The sequence below is a fragment of the Limanda limanda genome, chromosome 1 (genome assembly GCF_963576545.1).
Source record: "Limanda limanda chromosome 1, fLimLim1.1, whole genome shotgun sequence".
NCBI lineage: Eukaryota > Metazoa > Chordata > Actinopteri > Pleuronectiformes > Pleuronectidae > Limanda > Limanda limanda.
The window spans coordinates 36,519,831-36,541,601 of record NC_083636.1 but is presented as its reverse complement, the minus strand read 5'-3'; the positions used below and the strand labels follow the sequence as shown (position 1 = coordinate 36,541,601).

At 41.5% G+C, this 21,771-nt stretch overlaps 2 protein-coding genes across 2 annotated transcripts in view; both read left to right on the top strand.

Annotated features, from left to right (window-relative positions):
• exd3 (exonuclease 3'-5' domain containing 3) overlaps positions 1-1,436 on the top strand; it is a 36,916-nt gene extending 35,480 nt beyond the window's left edge. Inside the window, exon 21 of the mRNA XM_061073887.1 lies at positions 154-1,436. Coding sequence (XP_060929870.1) covers positions 154-521 — 368 coding nt within the window. The 3' untranslated portion in view covers positions 522-1,436. The remainder of the gene's footprint in view (positions 1-153) is intronic.
• A 12,104-nt stretch (positions 1,437-13,540) lies between these two features.
• Positions 13,541-14,978, top strand: nrarpa (NOTCH regulated ankyrin repeat protein a). Its single transcript, XM_061078996.1, has 2 exons — positions 13,541-13,660; positions 13,857-14,978. The coding sequence occupies exon 2, from the start codon at positions 14,350-14,352 to the stop codon at positions 14,686-14,688; it is 339 nt and encodes a 112-aa protein (XP_060934979.1). The 5' UTR covers positions 13,541-13,660; positions 13,857-14,349; the 3' UTR covers positions 14,689-14,978.
• Positions 14,979-21,771: the final 6,793 nt, after the last annotated feature.

The window sequence follows — 21,771 nt, the reverse complement described above, 5'->3', positions numbered from 1 at the left end:
AGTAATATGGGAAGGGGCTTTATTTTTACTGGGCTCCAGATGTTACAGCATAAAAAACATGAGGAAATATCTACATGCAATTACTCCAGCTGTTAGCGTGTCCGTCTCACTCCATTTTCAAGAAGTCACTCAATTGCCGTGTTCTGCCTGCAGGATTTCTGCAGGACCCGGACACTGAACACACACAACAGACGTCCCATCAACAGGAAGAGGAGAAGCTTGGTGACATCTTGACCCCCTGCATGACCCCTGAACCCCCCAGGTATGCTCTTCAGTGTCGCTGGGCCCCTCTCTCCGGGCTGGACCCCGACACCCTGACCTTTCCCGGGGGGGCGCCCATACAGCTCCACGCCGTGCCCCCTGCCCTCCTGCCGAGGATACCGCTCTTCTATGTCTGCACCAGATGTGGCAAGGTGTTCTGGGAAGGCTCTCACTTCGGCCGCGTCCTCTCCATGTTCCAGGAGGTCTTACATGTAGCAGATGAGGACACTGATGCAGTTGCAGCAGCTCAACTGAGCTGACTGACAAGGAGCTCATGCGGTTTACAAAAAAACCATCCAGAATAAGACACATACCACCAATTCAGTTGCCTCGTAGATTACAGTAGTTCTGTTTAGTTGTAGTTCTGATTAACTTGATATCATAATAATAATAAAAGAGGCGTAAAGACGACAGATTTAGTCCGATGTTTCAACTGCAGCTTTAGATTTGTATCGCGCATTATTCTGACAAATAATATAAGTCCTCAGAAGTCCTACCTCCTCTTAGCAATCAGGTACTGCTACAGTTCTCGAAAATCTCTTCCACACCTCAATGTTCCTTATGATAAGTGCGTAGGCAGAGCAGACACGCCCAAGGTAGAATTAACACCCACACACTTGCTCCATAAAGAACCTTCAATTCAACGTTACAGTCGGGTGTTGACTGAAATGTTGCATTAAATGACTCATCTGGAGCTAAAACCTGAAAGACATACAAAGAAATAATAGGTTAATCATCATTATTATTTGCCTTTATGGATGAACGGTTTTTGACACACCTTTTGTCGTCCTAAGCCTTTTTTCCATAGTGTATATTTTAATGTGCACATTGTTCTTTAAATCAGTTGTGTTTCTGATTTTAATTTCAATGATCCAAAGATGGTTCGTGTTCTGATTTGTTTTTTTATTGTATTCATTATTGTAACCTCGTGCATTCATTGTGATTTACGGTTTGAATCGGATTGAGACAATTTCTCTGATTTTTTTTTAAGTTTGTTTTTAATAAAATAGTTTTGACTTTAAAGCTACGGTTAAACGATGCCAGGACTCTTTTTCATATTTTGCTGTCCGCTTCTGTACACGTTTATTCTCTATGATAACATTTGTATATATTTTTTTATTATTTAGGTGAAAACGTTAATATGTTAATAAACAAAAGTTTTCATCTAAATTATTCACCTGTGTGGAGTCACCATCATTTGCAGGTATTTGTATTAGCTGAGGAAAAACTGGTAGTAAAGCAGTGGAGCACCGCTGGATTCACCATGAGCAAGTGTGGGGGGTTCATGACGCTTATAACACGCTAGAGACACACAAATAAAAAAAATTAAAAATAAAATCTCCTGGTGAAAAATCAAAGAAAGCCACCGACAAAGAGATCGATAGAGTTGGTGGTGACGTCACTTCCTGTCTCTGCCTGGTGCTCCAGCTCTCTCCTGAATAATGCAGAGGATTTGATGCTGTTGTGAACGCGTCTGTGCAGAGAACCTCCCGCTGTGTTGTGCGTGTGTGAAAGGTGAACTCTGGGTAAACCCTGTAGCCAATTCTCCAGATTTTACCCTGAGGTCATGTCTGAAAACGGCTTAACTAACAGTGGAGGGGTTTTCTCTCCCTCGAAGGCTCCCGAGCTGACGGGTCAGAGAGTAACCTAACACATGCACCACCTGAAGCCATTCATACTTTCTCATACTCCCCTCTCCTCTGTTCACAAATCCCACGTTGGATTTTGTGTAATCGCAGGAAAATGCAATTGCCCAAAAGGGTTTTAAGTCATCTTATGTGGAAAATTCTACAATTAAAGATTTTCCGGCGTTTTTGTTGAAGCTCCAGCGAAGGGCTGAGTTTGAATCTTTTTACACTCATAAAAGAAGCTCTAACCAAAGCCAGATGTGCAGCTTATTTTATTGATCACTAAACTTGCATCAAAAAAGCCACAGTCGTTTCCAGAGACAGGTCATACTGTGAATCACTGACGTAAATGTGTTTTCTCTCACTGCGTTTGAAGCAGCGGCTGCAGATGTTAAATCACAGGATGATAAAAACATCTGCTCTTGTCTAATCTTGGAGTCTTTTTGAATACGTTGCCAAAAAAAAAACGGTTTTAAAGATTTAAAAGTTGAATCACAGTTGCATAACCTCAAGTAGAAAATGATCGGGGGGTGTTGAGCTTTTTGTTGAAACACGTAATGTGACATCCCCCATAATGCAGTTATCTGTACGGCCAGTATCGTCGCTTGTTAAGAACAATGATGCAAAAGTGGGCGTAACTCACTGTGAATATGAACTTCACAACTCATTGTTGTGAGTGATGGCCGAGCTCTTGGACCTGCGTGAAACATCTAGTGGCCGTCACTCCGACGAGAAAGTGTCTCCGATAAAGATCATGTGGATTAGTTGTTTCTCAGACGGGATTTGTGACCTATTTTCTCAAGCTCAGCATCCTCTGATGTAATGAGAGTTTGGTTAAAAATCCTGTATTTATTTATTTGACCAATTATGTCATATATTACGTTAACTGGGAATGTCTGAAGCCCTCCTGCGACACTCAAAGGATATGATTGATTGATGGATGTTAATAAACCATTTACTAATGCTTTCTTACGCTGCAAATGTGATAAGTTGTTTATAACACAATTAGAAGAAGAAGAAAACTTAATTTCAATAGCATTTATGTTTATAAAGTGCTTATGAATGGATTGTGGTGTAGATTCTCTACAGCAAGACTAATTTGAATGGTTCCCTGGTGGGGGTTTCATTTGAAAAAACTGTAGATGTGGGCAGCATGGTGCAAGGAACCGCACTGTATATATGGTCCTCATGATATATTAAATATTTTAAAGACAATGCAAGCTCGAGGGTATTTGCCGCTACAACCACCCAGAAGTTTTAGTAGTATTGATGAATTGTAAACCTGTTCAAACCCAAAATGTGAAGTACTTAAAGGTGACATTACTGTATTATTGGAATAACTAACTGTGATGGTATTTGACTGCAGGCACTGCTTAAGCCACCAACCATGAAAATGTACATTCATTCTTGTCGTTTACTCCTCATTCAAGCAGGAATATGTGTAACCAAAACAGATTCCAGCTCTTCCAGTTTCAAACGGTCTCACGTTCGACTTTCAGGTGTGAGAAAATTGACTGATCTAGCCTGCAGGAAAAAGTGTGTGAAATCAACCTGTCTGATTCTCATCCACAGGAAAAAAAAGCTCCACAAAATGAGCGTTGAACAAGGTTCCTACGGTCATGAAAAACCTGGAAAAGTCATAGAATTGTAAAATGTTTATTTCCAGGCCTGAAAAAGTGCTTGAAAAAAATATTATCCCAAACGTTTTTGAGAAGTCATGGCAATGTATTATATTCATATTTTCATGTCGTTCATTTACGCTGAGTTTTAAATAATTCATATGCTTTTAAAAGAAATACTTTCTGTCATTACTTGGCCGTAAAGTTTTAAAAATGCACATCCAAACTATTCCATCTGTCAGACATGAGAAATATTATTGTAGGTCACTTAAAAAAAAAGTTTTTGTAATAAATCATGTTGTTATTACTACTCCGTGACATCTACGAATTGTCTTTTGATGACTTGACTTGTGATTTTAAGAGAATTTCGTAAAGATTAACTTCCATATCAAATTACATATTATTTATTTCCTTAGTATTTATTTGAGTTGTCTACATGTAATCTTTTTGTGATCCATCATGTTGTTATTACTACTTCGTAGTAACGAACGAATTTACTTTTTAGTTTAGTTTTAATAGTCTTGGTGATTTTTTTCTCGTTCTAATGAACTTAAGCCTTGATTATCAGTCTGAAGAACAAACTGGTGTCACATGTGATGACAGTGAAGACACTGATACAGACTCCTGAGTGAGTGTGAAGCCATTTCTGTGAATAACCATCATCACTGCTGTTGCTACCTTCATCACTGAGTGTTGGTGGAGTCCTCATCTTCATCATCTTAGCTTTAACAAATGTTTACAACCACTAGACTCAGAAGTTTAGCTGATTTCTTTGTAGAATATAAATCCAGCGTGAGGATGAATTACACAAAATGTACATGAATCTGAATCAAAATCAAACTGTGAGTGTGTGTGTGAGAAGTCTCAATGTGTCTGCTCGTCGAAATCTACTAATATTTCAACCGAATATAAAACCAAAAAGCTGTCGGTGCTGCGTACAAGGTCGATCAGGAGTGACTGCTCCTAGAAAACAACAGCTTGGTGCCGCGCAAACTGTGTTAGTGGATTTATGGCAGAACTGGGAAGTTCCAGTATTTAGCGACAGCGAGGATTGTGATTAAATAAGATAGAAACGTTTACGTGGGAAGGGTCAAGGGTTAATTGTGGTTCATAGAAGCCGTTCTGGCTCAGTTTAAGCACATTGTTGTTATCATCATACATCGTGTAGGACATCCTACCGCTATTTTCTACCTCTAAGAATTTTTGTATACACTGTATGTGTGAATTATTGCTGTATGTGAACGAAAAAACTAATAAAAAGATGTGTAAAAAAAAAAAAAAAGATAGAAACGTTTTAATTATGTATTGCAAGAGGAGCTGCAACCAAATATATTAACACTGGGGGTGGTGGGACTGGGGAATCAGATACAATGGAGAGCTGAGGATCTTGTCATGGATGCCATTTTTTAAAAATAACTTAAATTTCGGGTTGGGAGGGGGGAGGATGGCACAGAACTGGCATCCCTGTCATTGTGGTCTATGCTGTTGGGATGGCAGCACGAGTTGGAGTGTCTTGGAAGCTGGGGTTGCTATAGGTGCAGCTCTTGAGGGAGCAGCCCTTGGTACAGCTGAAGCTCCAGCAGTAGGTGCAGCTAACGCATCTGTAACTCAACGGGGTTTAGCTTCAGCAGCATCCGGGGAACCGCTGCACTAAGAAACGATAACATAAGCATTTTGACCGGCTTGGTGTCACTTTATTTCAGCTATAACTGTCCTTTCTACGCGTCATCAACAGCCTTTGTCTGTTAGTTGCCATCGTTTACTCACTGTGTGTGAGGAAAGCTGGGAGGAGGTAAATAAACAATCAACGACTTCTTCTACATATAACTACGTCATGAGGTAGGCTTCTCTAAGCTCGTTTTCCGTTGAGCCAACTACTGTTCTGGCGGTGAATTGTTTTCAACACCCACAGCTTTCGGAGAACCATAAATGAAAAAGAGTCCGTCGGATCGGAGTCGGAGTAGCCTATTTCAGCCTTAAGCTGGGACATGTGCGTCGGTATCACAACTGATGGAAGGAAGCGTCCTGCATGACAGGAAAAAACTCTGGGGTTGTGAGGAGAATACTCAACAAAGCGCAGAATGCAACTTGGAACCACTGTTTTTTGCATGAAATTAAATCAAAAACTAAATAACTCAAAGATTCAAACTGAAAATAAAATCAAAAACAGAAAACACGTGATGGTGTCACTGTGTTGCTTGGGTCTTCTTCAGGTCTTATTAGGCATGTGAAAAAGCATAATATTTCTATCTGAGCTGTGAGGTCCTTCCACTACAACGTTCAGAGAAAGAGTGAGTGAGGACACTGAGGGCTCCTCTATTTAAAGGCTGCCTCTCACAGACTCCTCCCCTTTGTCTATTCCACTGTGATCCTTTAATTCTATAACTGAATACAAATAAACGTATTTATATATATCATCATTGATGATACCGTGTATCTATGAATATATTATATTTTATTGGACTTAAGTGATATATTTATTTATATATATTCTATTTAAAATAAAATTGTGACTGTGACTTTAAACAAATTTCGTATCGATAAACTGTGATTGTTTTAACTCACATATCAAACTACATGTTATTTGTTTGAGTTTTCTACAGCCATGTTTTGTTTTTGAAATAAAGCATGTTGTTATTACTACTTTGTGAAGTCTACGAATTATCGTTTTTTTTGTATAACTGAACTGTGACTTGTGATTTTATGCGAATTTCGTATAGATAAACTGATTGTTTTAACTCACATATCAAATTACATGTTATTAATTTGAGTTGCCTACATCCATGTGTTGTTTTTGTAATAAATCATGTTGTAATGACTACTTCGTGACGTCTACGAATTGTTTTTTTTGTATAACTGAACTGTGATTTTACAATTAAAACTAGTCCACGGCCAGGATTCTAAACCCACTGTACACTCTATGAATTGGTTTTCCTGGGTGCTGAATATTATCTTCATTCTAGTTAAATGCCCCATTTTGTTTAGGAGTCATGAAATATTCACAAAATTGTTGAATCAAGAAATTCCATTCTTGTGGCTATGGAATTTTTTGTTTCCCCTGCATACTGTTTTCCACATTTTTCACAGAATATTATGTACACGCAATTGGACGTCTGTGGTGGGAAATGCTGTGAAATTATTAAATTGATCTTGGCGTGTGTGTTTCTGATGAATTTGAGTTTTTACAAAACACTTGTTATAACATTGTTTTTCTTGTGATGCATTGGTGTGTGTTGCCTTAACAAGCAGGTCTTTTAAGTTTTTATTCCTCCTGTAAGCCGAAATTACTTGGAATCTGTCCAGTAATTCTTGAACTTGTATCATTGTTTGAAAATTGTTCTTAAGTTTGTTGTTCATTACTCCACTCATAGTAGATGATGTTGTAATAAGAGGAATCATTTCTCTATCTATTTGTGGTTTTTTTTCTTTATAGATTTTTAAACAGTTTCTTAAAAATGATCTTGAATATCCCCTATTTCGTAGAGCACTAAACAGTATTTTGACTGCTGGTGTGAAATCTGAATTGTGTGTACATATTCTGCGTAAACTGAGATTGATTTCCGATAATTGATCCGGCCTTTTGACGTAACGATATTTTTTCATTATGTTTTTCACAGCCAATAGTCCCACTTTGGTGTCAATATTGGTTTATAAGCTGTCTATATCCATGGTTAAACTTAAGACTAATGAATTTGGAGGGATTTGCAGATTTTTAACAATGTCTTAAGTGTGATATGTATCTTTAATGCATGATGGGTGTTTTATTGACAATGGATTGAGATAATAATCAATAAATTCTGCTGTTTGGTACGTTTCACTTCCACAGTCAAATCACTTCTAGTGGTACAGTCCATTTTTGATCCTAATGAATTTTTGGGAGCCTATAAAATCTCCTAGCCCTCGGTTGACTCTTCCCTTTTAAATATTGTTTTTGTCTATTTATATATTTATTCTTGTGTAAATCATTTAAAATGCTATGAACGACAGGTATGGTTTATAAATATATGGGTTCGTTAAGCTTTTTGTAATATGTAGTATTCTCTAATTGTCTATGGGCCTCCATAAAATATTGATCCCTTCCTAATATTACATCAACACTCCCCTTATCAGCGGGTTTAATAACTATGTTTTATTACGACTTAGTTGTCTTATTGCTTATACTTCGTCATTTGATGGATAACTCTTTTCCTTGTGACTTTTAAAATGTGTTTTGAGAGTGTCATTATCTTTTAGATTTAAAAATGTAACTTGTGGTGGTACTTTGTCAGGTGATGGCTTCCAAACCGAAGGGGCCATGAATGGCAGAAGCTCTTCATGTTGTGATCCTTGAAAAATATGCCGCCAACTTTATGTATATCAATCGTTGGGACAAAGGCCAAGCCCCTGTTTAAAAGATCCAATGTGGCTTTGAAAGGCTGACATTTTTTGCCAATATTAAAACATTCTGTGAAGTAAGAGATGCTGAACTCCTAACCCCCCTCCTTTAAAAGGTTTCTGGGGCCTTGAACTTTAAAGTGGTCGCCCAGTGGACAAGCATTTCAATGAAGAACAACTTGTCCTCAAGTTTGTTGATATACGGCATGTTTTTAAGGATGTGTGCATTGAGTGTCCATAATGTGCTTTGCTCTGAACCAGTCAGAGCAGAAGAAAAATGCATCACTGGGATCCAGAAATTCAGGGTTCCTACGGTCATGAAAAACCTGGAAAAGTCATGGAATTGAAAAAATGTTTATTTCCAGGCCTGGAAAAGTGTTTGAAAAAAATAAAATCCCAAAGGTTTTGGAGAAGTCATGGATATTTGTTATATTTAATATTTTCATGTCGTTCATTTACACTGAGTTTTAAATAATTCATATACTTTTAAAAGAAATACGCTCAAAATATAAGCAGGCATACTCTCTCATACTGTATGAAGTTCGGTAGGGAAGCAGGCAGGATAATGCACTATGCCAGGGAAGTGTAGATTCAACCAGGCTTGGCTACAAATGGAAAAGTACATTTCATGGGTTACAACAGACAAAAACCTCAATCAAACTATGGTCTCATTCATTGTGTCATTTAAGGTGTACTGTATGCTTTGGAATTCTCGTTGTTAGCTTAAATACTAAATTGTGTCACTTTTATATGTATACACCAAGATTTCACAAAATGTTTCGTCATGGAAATTTGGTTTAAAGTTATTGAAAAGTCAAATAGCAGCACCTAATAGGATGACTATTAATTGTAACTAACTAATATTATGAATAAGAGAACGTTATTTTATCTAGGCTTTTGATTTGATTGATTGGAATTTAATTTTATTTATATGTATGTATAATTATGTCTTTATTTACTTCCATTTATTCTTATATATGTATTTTCTTTTATTATTTTATTTAATCTTATTTAAGTTATTTAATTTCTGCCTCTTTTTCTTTACCCTGAATGTTTGATTGTGGGTTGGGGGTGTTCATAAACGTTTGTATGTTAATAAATGTTTGAATGTATGTTTCTTATATGTAAAACTCAATAAATATATTATTTAAAAAAAAAAAGTTATTGAAAAGTCATTGAAAAGTCATTGAAATCTGTTGGTCAAAATGTGTATGAACCCTGGTTGAAAAAGACGCCTCTGGTTTGAGTTGACTCTGATAATGTAGTGGTATTCATCATCACCCTCCTTTATTTAGTTAAACTGAGATTGATTTCCAATAATTGATCCGGCCTTTTGACGTAACGATATTTTTTACATACATTTCATGGGTTACAACAGACAAAAACCTCATTAACCTATGGTCTCATTCATTGTGTCATTTAAGGTATGCTTTGGAATTCTCATTGTTAGCTTAAATACTAAATTTTGTCACTTTTATATGTATACACCAAGATTTCACAGAATGTTTGGTCACGGAAATTTGGTTTAAAGTTATTGAAAAGTCATGAAAAAGTCATGGAAATCCGGTCAAAATGTGTATGAACCCTAGTTGAAAAAGACGCCTCTGGTTTGAGTTGACTCTGATAGTGTAGTGGTATTCATCATCACCCTCCTTTATTTAGCCTGAACATCCATCCAGGAGAGCAGAGACAAGTTGGCCTGTTGCCATTCATGTTCATTTATTTTTTTTGTCGCAGACCGTGTAACAACTACAGTAACATTCAGCTCCTCATGAGTATTTTTTTTATTGCTATGAATGAAGCCCGAAACCCAAACTCTCCAAAGAAGCCCCTCAGTGTGCGCCCTGTCCCGTCCTCGTCCGGGTGGTCGCAGCCCCTGCCTCTGTGCAGAGCGCAGAGTTCTGCTGCAGCACCGTGTTATTTGATCCTTGCTCTTTCTTTGCTGGGAAGAAAAGCTCGCCTCTTTCCCACGCTCTGAGGACACGTGGTGCCCGGAATGAATTGGATTCATAAACCCCTCCCTCCCGGTAAAACGTCACCCACCTCTCTCTCTCTCTCACTCGCTCTCTCTCTCTCTCTCACTCTCTCACACACTCACAATCCGAGTTCAGTCCAATAATATGCGCCCTGGCAGGAAAGTTAAATCACAATATTGCCAAATCGAAATGATGAATCGACATATTTACTTGACATCTCCACGTTTATTTCCCTCATGCGTTTTGCTCTCCAGCGACGAGAACATCCCGGGACGCGACGGGAGGGGGGGGGGCTGGGGGGTGGGGGTCTGGCCCCTGCGCACCTCACCCGACTCTGGCTTCTTTCTCTGTCACTAAATAAAAACCACACGTCTTGTTTATCAATACGCTGCAGCCGAGGGGAGATATGGCTGCACCAATACAACCAGAATAGACTGGGAATTATCTGTGTGTTACGTGATAACTTTCCATTTTGGAGTTGGAGGAAAGCCTGGCTGTTCCCAGTGAGGGGATTGGCGTGCGTATTTACCATAGACTGTATGGTATTTACGCACAAACGGAATGCGCGTTTTTTTGTTAGAAATTGAACTTTCCTGTTTCTCTGATCTGTAAAATGATATTAATAATCAAAAGATATTCAGATAGTCGAAGAAGCCTATTCTTTATTTTATATCTTAAACTTTCACCTTATACCTTCACCTAATCTCAAGGATTGTATCTGGTCTTGGATTCTTTTCAGACAAACTTCAGCCCCACTTTTGTGAGTGTGTGTGTGTGTGTGTGTGTATGTGTGTGTGTGTGTGTGGTGAAGGGGGCATTTGCTCTCTCTCAAGAGGGAGAGGAGCACAAATGCCACAGAGTTTGGGGAAGAAACTCATCCAAATGCAAAAACATTTGGCTCCTGCGGTCTGTGCAAATGTTTCCCAAGTGTCCAGACGCTCTGCAGCCAAAGCTCTGATAGTGGACAGATGTTCCTTATTTTCCAGAAGGTCTTTTGCACCATTCAGTTACTCTAAGAAATAACCACATAGACTGAGACATTATTTACACAATAAAAAACCTACACTGATCCAATCAAGTCTGAAAGTAACCATAACCTTTGTACGGTTTCATAGGCGTATGAGAAAGTTTTGAGTGGCCCAGATGCAGTACACAACCATGAGCTGTTTTACATGAAGAACAAGGAACACACATCTGTTAAGGCGGCCAACATATTCACCACATATCTATGGATGACTCAGAGACACCGTCTTTGTTTTGGACCATTTGCAGCTGTGGGCCACTTGTCGCAGAGGAACAAACAAAATCGGAGTCACACAGTTACAAAGTCACACAGTCACACAGTCACACAATCACCTGCAGTCAACATTTCAGACAGATGCAGTCAGCCCAACAAAGTGTTGTTGGACTTTTTGTCCATCCTTTAATTCTCACTTGAACAGGTCCTATAATCATATGTGGCACCTTTGAACATGGCTCAGGCCAAAATCTGTTTTATTTACAGAGCCCAATTTATAATGTGCAACTAACATAAACTAGACACAGTTTACAAAAAAGGAAAATGCTCCAAGGCTCCACTATATCCTGTTATGACAATAATGGGTCTGACCTTTTGAAAAAACACTGATCAGTTGGATCGGTGTAGGTTGAATGATTGATGAGGTGCTGTGACATAAAGAAATAATGGTTGAGCTGCATCACTTTGGGCTTTAAACAACTGGAGCACCAGAGAAAAAGATTATGATGTAGGAGATATTGTGTCATTTTTACAGCTCACGTCTAGTTACTTTAGCACATGTGGCAACATCACTTGGAGCTAAAGTGGTTCCCAGACGAAAGCATTTGACTTTGGTCTTTTGGTGCCAGCAGATCCAGACAGTTTATAAAGCTCTCCTGAATCTGCACCTAAAGACTGATCCTGATTCTATCTTTCACTTTTAGCTGCAGTCGTGTTCTCAGTCATATCATTCAAATTAAGTCACATATTCTGCGAACGTCGTGGGACCTGTGCCGCCGTTTCTCCCACGCTGACGCAAGGGTTTCACACTCGCATGCAGGCAGATGCAGCTGAGACTGTGGGAAGAGAGGACAGTGTGCAAGCCGCCGATCCGCCGGAGCGAGGAGTGGTTTTGCAAAGTGTTACACGCAGATGCAGCAGACGGTTCCATGAGAAGTAGGCTGACATACACCATGTATGTACCATGTACCTGGTGCTTGTGGTTTGCACACATTTCAGTTTCCGTGTCCTTCTCTTTCACATGCATTCTTCTCTGGGTAGCTGTCAATCTGTCGATCTATCTATATCTATCACCACCTCTCTCTCACACACACACTCACACACACACACACACACACACACACACACACACACACACACTCTCTCTCTCTCTCTCTCGCTCTCACACACACACACACACACACACAGGCGCCCAGTTCCCACGGTGGTGGGGGCAGCTGAGCTTCGTGTCAATCTGCGCACAGCGTCACTTCTTTTCACTTGCAAAAAGGAAGTAGCGCAGGGCTTTTGTTATTTGAAGTCCCACCATAGTCATTCAGAAACAACTGGATTATATATCCGCAGTTTATGATTTAAACAACCTCCTCCGAGGTGTTGCTTTATGGAGCGGTGCGTCTCAAAGACCCCCGGCCCGTTTGGAGTTTTTTTTTATGATTATTATTTTACCATTTGGTTCGGCTGACGTTTTTTTTTAACGTGTTTTAGATGATGTAACTATTTAAACTTAAAATGCACCTATAGCCTGTAGGTTGAGAATAAGCATTTTTGTTTTATTTTAATATTTGTGCACAAGTCAAGCCAGATGTTCACAGGCAGCTATTCCGCTGGATTGGGTAACATAAGCAGCAGCACACAGCTGTAAACCATACCCTCCCCTGGATAGTGTGTCACAGTAACCTGTCACCTTTTCTGCCCCCGTGTAACATGAAAGAGTGTGAATGAGTCCACATGTTTTTCACTTTCAAAAGAGACATTTATGATGAAATTCGGAAAAAATGCAGTGAGTGAAGTTATTTTCTTAAGAAGTGAACTTCTACTTAAGTGAAATGTACTTATTGTATGAGTCAAAAATAACAGTGAAAACTCCAAAATGTCACATTTGGATCTGTGCGTAAAATGTGCCATCGTGTTTCAGAATATATGATCTTTTTGAACCAAGTGTCCATTTTGGTTCATTTCTCAGCCACAGTTTCTCTGTGCACATGCCGAGCGAGCTCCTCTGATGCCAGGGAACATGTCCATCCCTGCCTCTGACATCCTACTGGACTTTTTGTTCTCAAGAACTTTAGTTGATGTTGAATCCACTGGTCGATCCTTCACATGCACGTTGTTCCCTCGGAGGTTTACAGCCCTGACAGCACCGATGCCTTCTGGCTCTGAGTCCACATCCTGACATCCTGGGGTCGGCTACAGGAGATCCGATACAGTGCTCACCATCCCACTGCTGCGGGCGGCTTGTTTAGAATTTCTGCAGTCTACGCTTGCCTCCCCCCTCCTCCCACCCACCCCTCCATCAGAAGATAACACGCCCCTTCCTGCAGATTCACAGGGAGCTGGTCCCTCCCACCAACCAAGCCGGCAGCCTATAACCTCCCCGGCTTTCCGCCCATTCCTCCACAGTGGATTCTTTGGGAAGGTATTGTCATCCATATAAAGGACGCGGAGAATCTCCCCCCAGAGCGCAGAGCAGGGCAGAGACTCGCGGATCGCACGCAGGACGCAGACCTGGGCCACACGGTGGATTTCTATCGCTTTCGTCGCCACGGACCAGTCCATCTGTCACAGGTAAGGCAAACTCCCGCTGCGGACCACACTTCCACACATGTTTAATGGCAAAATCCAGCAGTGTGACCGTGCGTAAAGCGTGCGCCTCGGAGCGCTCCTCCTGGATGTAGCGGAATGCGAGGTCCCTCCTGCGGGCTGTATAGGTGTGGACTCCGGGATTCATGTGGACCTTTCTTGTCTTTTCTTGTATTCCCAGACGCCCTGGCCACACGAGCAGCGACATATTGCCTGGACGTGTAGCCAGGAACCAGGTGGGAACGTTTAAGGGAAACCTGTGGAGACCCGGGACCGAGGAGGCTGCCCTGCGGAGATCCGACTTCCACTTTCCCTCAGTGAAGGTCTTCTCCATCCAGTGCCACAGGCGACCTGCTGCTGCTACCGAGGGGGAACTTCACCCAGAGACCCTGGACCTTTTGAGAGCACCCCCTTAATGCTTTAGGGATTTATAGGATCTCTCACTTTATTTACCTTTTTGCACACCGAGTGTGTTATTTTCCTCTATTGTCCTTTTTGGGATATACACAGTGAGCATTTTTTTGACTTTAAGTGCCTTAAAGTGCCTTAATAACTGGGTGTAGTCCAGTGTAACTGTGGCATTGTTATACCAGACCAGAGGAGAAGACCTTACCACCAGCTCTAGAGCTCCGGGCAGGATTACTGGTTCCCACAGCTCCCAGCGCGCTGCAGCCATGAGCCAGGCGGAGGTGTCGACGTGCTCCCAGCCGCAGAGGGTTTTCCAGGAGGCGGTGAAGAAGGGCAACACCAAGGAGCTGCACTCGTTGCTGCAGAACATGACGAACTGCGAGTTCAACGTCAACTCCTTCGGGCCGGAGGGACAGACGGCCCTGCACCAGTCCGTCATTGACGGCAACCTGGAGCTGGTAAAACTGCTGGTGAAGTTTGGCGCAGACATCCGACTGGCCAACAGGGAAGGGTGGAGCGCTTTACACATCGCCGCCTTCGGGGGCCACCAAGACATTGTGCTATACCTCATCACCAAGGCCAAGTACTCCTCTGGCGCCCGGTGATCTGTCTCTGCTGTCAGGTAAACAACAAAAAGAAAAAGAGAATAAGACAAATAACAGAACAACAGCAACAATAAGTGGGGAAAAAGATCAGACTGCAACACATGCGGGAAAGCCAGGCTCTTTTTCTGAAAGCGTTTCAAAACTGCCATTATCTACATAGTTGTGCCAAATTATATATATATTCATATATAAAAGGAAATGCATAAACAGGCCTGCACAATAACCCCCCCTCCCTCACTGCAAACCAAACGGGGCCCTCTCTGCACCTCTGAGTGAAGCCACCACATGGTTTACACACACACACACAGACAAACACACACACACACACACACACACACACACACACACGCACACACACACACACACACACACACACACACACAGGGCCTCAGCACGAATCTTTAACAAAAAAAAAGAAAAACGCCACTTCGGTGAGTTTGTTGGTACTAAAGCTTTCCTCTTGAATGTGTCTACTATAGATCGTGTGGTCCACTAGAAGAGCAGCCTGTGTGTGTGTGTGTCTGTGTGTGTGTTTGGACTCAGGAGTGTGCAGATGGCCCAGTTTTTTCTCCTCTATCCATGACCTCCCTATCCTCAGTACAGTTGAATAGTTTCTTTGTGGGGGGGAGGAGGGGGGGGGGGGGGGGTGGGGTGCACAGATTTGACCTGTTGCCCCTCATGCATTGTTCACTTGTAAAAAAAAAATCCTCTTTTTCTTAAGTTATTTGATATGAAACACGGCACTTGATGCTACATGGCTGCATGCTGGAATATCTGAAAGGGAAGACACACGAGCAAGAGAAGAAGGGTTGCCCTCTGTTGGCTACCAGAGGCCTAATATTTCTTTAATGAATCAATTTTTTATTTTTTTTTTAACTCAAAGAGCGGCATTATGGCTATCCAACACGCTTTTCCGGATGTGTAATCATGATGTAACAACAACTGGCTTCATCGATGCTGTGAAGTACTGTACACAATAGCTTTACTATTATTATTTTTTTATTTCTTTTAAAAGAGAAAAAAGAAAGAGACAGTAGCTGAGTGCACTGGGCCTCCTCTGCCGTGCTGGCGTCCAACTCTTTCCTGGCCAGTGCGACCACTTTGCCAATGGTCACTGTGTTACTAAAAAAGAAAAAAACGCTGCTTTCGCTTTGTATCAAAAGAAAAAGAAAGAGTCGCATTTGGAAATTCACTTTATAATCTCCTCTCAGTATTTTATTAACATCCTAGTCATCACTGTGAAAGCAGGCTGGGTTATTATTTTGTTTTTTTCTATTTATGAAGGTACATTGAGAAGATGCATTTTTTTTGAATATGTTGTGGTTCTTCTTTTTAAAAAATACAAACACAAATCTATGAGTTTAAGAATATCTAAGGGTGACTCAAGCTGCTTCAGAATCGTAGTATATAAACTGTCCCGTGTGGAGGTAACCCTGCCACCCTCACCCTCCTCACCCACCATCACCCCAGAAACCCAACTCCCCCCCCCACCTCTAGCCCGTTGACCCTCCAGAGGACTTTCTCCACCCCTCCCTCCTCCCATTTAAAGGACTTTGTTTGGTTGCCTTTTGCCAGCTACCTCGACTTATAAAGTATTCTCAAGTTGTTCAGCTGTCTCACCACTCTGCCACGTCGTTTTGGAGTCTGAAGAGATTCACTGTGTGTTTGTGATCATCCGCATGCCAGTATGTTTTGTTTTGTTTTTTTGTGCTATGAAGCCTGACAGACAAACGGACTCCAGAAGATGCAATGAACCCATCCCTGCATCCTCAGTCGGGACAGTTTTTATTTTAACACTACAACCAAACCAATTCTCAAAAGCAAAGCGTGATTTTCTGCAAAGGAGTATGTGGTTTCTCTCTCTCTCTCTCTCTCTCTTTCTGTCTGTTGCGTTGTTGTTTCCTATAAACCTCCACCTCTCTGTCTCTTTCTCTGTCTCCATCAGCCTGTTTGGTCTTTTTTTTTTAAATTTTATTTTCAGTCATACAAAAAAATGGAATTGTATCGCATGACTTATAAATGCAGGGAGTTTTATTGCACAAAAAAATGCGGAGCCTTGCGCGCCCCCAGTGTTTGTACGGGGTAACTGCAGGAGCCAAGGCTTTGGAATAGTTACTACTACTGAGCAGGACCCTAATACTGTTGGAAGAATCACATGACTGTTGCAGGAGGTCACAGAAAAGGAAAAAAAAAATGGTTCCATCAACTTGCCTGCTGCATTTTTGAAAGTCATGGCACCCTAACATTTGTATCGATGCTGCTTGTATGTTTTTATTTTTATTTTGTTCATGTTGACGTTGTTGTTGTTGTTTTTTAAAAGCCTACTGCTCAAATGGCCAACAGTTGTGTAGAAGCTTCACAGCAGCACTAGTTCACCTCATGAGAAGCTGCTGAGAGTGTGTGAGTGAATACTTTCTTTTTTTGTCTTTTTAAAATTGAAGTGTGTGTCTGTGTGCGTGTGCTTCTCATGAGGCTCCGTGCCGCTGCATTGAACAGTCGTCCAGACTGAGAAACTTCCCATTTTTCAACAACCACAATTAACAGAAGCGATAGATCCACCGCATCAAGGTATAGATTGGTTATCAGGCAACAAATGAAATATGCATCGCTTGTCTTAAACTTGATTTTTTTTTTGTTTGAATATTGCACTGATGACTGTTGTTGAAACGTTGGCTTTTATGTGTCAACATTTTTAATTTTTTTCTGAATAGAAAAAAAACAAACACAACAAAATACTATTGTATAAATATATGCTCCAGGTGATAATGTCCTAATGTGTGTGTCACTTTGTGGGAAAAAAGAACATGATGTTTTTTCTTTTTGACAAAGATGCGTGTATCTCTGTGATTGGGTGTATGTATATATACATATGGATATATATATATCAACGCTGATGATGATGATATCTTGGGGCACTTTCTTTTCTGAAGTGCTGTCTTCCTGTTTTTTTTGAAAGGGGAATAATACATTTGATGGTAAGATCATTGTAACATGATTAAAAATTGCACGGTTGTGTGGTCGTCTGGTTCACGAGGGTCATAACATTTATGATGTAAGGGGCCAGCTGCCGGATTGGTGTACATGAGTGAGATGATTTTTGTTTTTTTAATAAAAAATAAAAAAAAGTGCTGACTTCTTTGGACCAAGTTGTGTTTCTGGTCTTGCTTCATTTCAAGCAGGAGGGAAACGGCAGATTTTTTCATGAGTGATGCAGATGTTCCATCGTGTTTCATTTTTGTTTGTTTGTTTGTTTGTACCCTTTTATTTTTGAACGTTTGTAACACTGTGATGATGACGTGACGTCATGTGGAGATGAGTGCTGTATTATTTTTGTACGTTTGTGTACAAGCCAGTAAAGAAATCATTAAACTCACTGGTGTATGCATACGTTTCTTCCTCATCCTCCAAAGCACAAGATACTATTTCCCGGCCTCAACAACCCCCCCCCCCCTTCCTCCCTCGCTCTCACTCCCTCCTCCTGCATTTTTCATAGAAAAGGTTGGTTTGGGAAACACCCCCCCCCCCTCCTCCTCCTCCTCCCCCTCTCTCTCTTTTCCCCTCCCTGTCTTCCAAGCCCGGGCCCAACCCAGATCCCCATTCTCTCCTTTTGTCATTCATCTGGCCTCATCCTTTCACTGCCGGGATAAAAGAGCCCGGTGCATTGTGGGTAGGCTCGGTTTAAAGAAGGGTCCCCTCCCCTGTGTCTGTTGTGGGAGAGCTGGTTTTATGTTACACCCCCCCCACCCCCACCCCCACACACACACACATACACACCCTCAAAAAGTTTCCAACACACACTCGTCTCTTGTGCTCTCTCTTCCAGGATTCTCTCACAGCTCTGCTCTCTCTCTCTCAGACTCGGCTCCCGCACAAACTTCAACATTTCCCATATTCATTATTTATGATCTTTTTGTCATTTCTGTTTCCTTCTTTGAATTTGCTCACCTTTTCTCCTGAGCTCCATTACTCTGCGCCTGCCAAAGAATCCCCTTGTTCTCAAAAGACAAAAAAAAACAACCTCTTCCACGTAGATATTTCAATGTCTGTTTTTCAAATATCTTTTTCTTGTGCTCGTGAAATTTGAACTTTGAATCTCGTGGCCTGCTGTGATGAATTGGACCTGACAATGTCTGGTTGCACTGTTAACCACTCTCACTTTATTTGGAGCGGTCATGAGTCAGAAAAGGTCGAAGGGAAAAAGAAAAGGGCTGGAACACACTCACTCGTTCGCAGCCAAAAAGGTTAAACAGTGTGTGTGTGTGTGTGTGTGTGTGTGTGTGTGTGCACTTTCTGTAAAGCCTGTGTGCTTTTAAAGTCTGATTTGTAGTTCAGCTTTTTTTCACTGCTCTGATAAAACACGCACGTGATATGCATGGGCTGTATTTTGGTCTCAGCACCTGTTTGATTTGAAATTCACCCTTTGACTGGGTCGTGATCTCCCTGTTTCACACAAGTGCTGATGCTGCACGTCTGCAGGCGGATCGTGGGAAAACAGGCGCGTCTCTGCGTCTTTCACACTCCTGTTCCCGTTGCAACATCCACTGGGTGTCGACCCAGCAAGGGCTTGAGCAAAGAGGATTGCAAATGTGATGGGAAAAAGCGTAACGGCTCTGTGTGTTTTGTTTTTTTGCGAGTTTTCATTTCAGCGAGATATTGAGTGTGAGTTTCCGAAGCAGCGGCTGCAAACGTCTGGTTTTCCACCGACAAGTAAAAGTTTGCGCTATTGTTGGAGCAGCTGTTGAAGCCGTCTCTCCGAGCTGCAGCTGAACCATCTGTGACCTCAGCGCTGACCACATCGAGTGCACTGGACTGATGTATTTCTTTGTCAGATACAAACTCAACACCAGGAGAGTTGGCTGCACTAAGCTCCAGCCCCTGTGTGTTTTGATACCGTGGCAGCCCAACCAGCTCTCTGGCCTGCTGCTCGCTTGTCCTCTCCTCGCCTCCCTCCCTCCCTCCCAGCCTCCCTCCCTCCCTCCCAGTCTCTCACTTCTGCAGGATGTTTTTGTTGAGCTGGGTTCCCATTGTTCACACACTGAGTTGGCAGGCCTCCCAGGGTTGCTGCTGGCTGCTAGGCCCCCTAATAGGTTCTTCATGTGCCTTGGCTTTCCCTCGCCCAAGTCTTGGGTCTGGCTTCTTGCGTGGAGCGGCCTGCTTCAGTGAGCCAGACAACGCCAGGCATTTCCAGGAGGAATTTTGCAGAGAGGACAGAAAAGTCAGCTGAAGAACTGTTCGGGGAATTGTATCGGGTCCAGAAAACGTAGGAGGGCGTCATCAAAACTCACTTTAGTAAAGGAGTAAACAGGGTGAATTGGCAAAAAGGACCGGTTGCAGTATTGTGTGCGTGTGTAAGCATCGTTTGTTTGATTTGTATCTCAACGGTAAACGGTGTTGAGTGTTGTTGTAGCGTTTGATGGAGCATCTGGGTGATTATCTTTCATCGCTGTTCAAAGGACCCTCATAAAATATTCATACCTCATTTGAAGGGGGGACACCCGATCTGTGAGACACAAGCTCAACAGAACGTGTTGTGATACGTGTGAAAACACAACTTAATTGGACGATGGATCCCGTGTGAGCGTTGATTGTGACATCCCACACTCCCTCCGAGTCGTTATCTGATTCAGGACGTGAACACACACACATGAGGAGGTTTTACAGTTGCTGCAGGAAATCGTTGAGTGACGACAGCCACGTAAAGAGGAACTCAGAGAAACGTTCAACTGTCTTTTCACTGGCTTGAACCGCAGGCTTCACAATGGGTTGTGTTTGGGTTTTTTGTCGCCCTCCACATGACACCCGCCCTGCTCTGCTAATGACCTCAGCTTGTGAAATCCAAACGTATATTTCCTCATATAGATTGTAACATACCTCGAGCGGGACTCGACTCATGCTTGCGACAGGATTGAATGTGGAAACTCTGTCAGCTTCTTGGCTTTCAGTGTTTTCCATGAGCACGTTTCAGAAAACACTGAGGATCAAGATCAACTTCCCAGACTTGTGTTTCCTCCAGATCACGGCAATCTCCCACAATGTAGAGTTCACCTGCACAGATGTTGTCAGTTTCCTCTTCTCAGAAACGTGAGCTCGTACAAATGAAACTTTATTGACCTCTACTTGACTTAATATTACTTATCAGATATGTTTAAAATAATTAATCTGCGATGACTCAGGAGAGTAAAGCAGCTCTCACCTCTCAGCTGTTGTGAGTTATCCACAACACACACACACACACGTCTCTCTGTCACATTCTTAGACTCTCACCTTGATTCTGTTTAGTGATGACGTTGACTGATCTGTGTTTTCATAAATTAAACCATGTGTTAAATTACTTCATGGCCTCATGTTGAGGGCAGCACACTGAGCTCTGGAGACACTTTAATATTATCATCATCTAAAGTTGATACAGTGAACTTATTATGAAACAGCTGCTCACAAAGGTGTGCTTATGTCTAGCTTACAAGTTATTTGGTTCAAAGCATGAAATAAAACTATATAATTAAATAAATACTCATTTGAGCAAATGTTGTAATGTAAAATTATGCAGATTTACAGTTTTAACGGTGATGTTTATCCACAAACCTTGATCACTTTCTCTGGAGCCGTGAAACAAACTGATGTCCTCTGTTGTTTATATTATCAGATGATTATAATTCGTATCTAGGTTCTTTTAGCATCGAGCTGTTGCATGAACATTGAACAGTTTACATTTTCAAGCGATTTCATTATGAAAGAAAGTAAATTTCCCACAATTCCCTTCAGGCGTTGAGACAACTTAACCAACCTCTAAAGATGAACTGTGTGCTACATCCAGTTTTACTGATGCGAGAAAATCAATTAAGATATTTATCCGACACATAGTTACACAAGTTCCACCTGAACAAACAGTTGGATGCAAAACTACGTTATCGTCAACTTGCTTTGTTGAATTCAAAAGTCACATAAACATGCATTCATACAAGTTGCATTCAGCATTCCAGCTCATAGCGACGACTGATACATAAACTTTGCAAAATCCAATAATCTTGTATAAATGAGCCACAACTTTTCAGATGTATTACTGATTCGGATCTTGTTTTATTT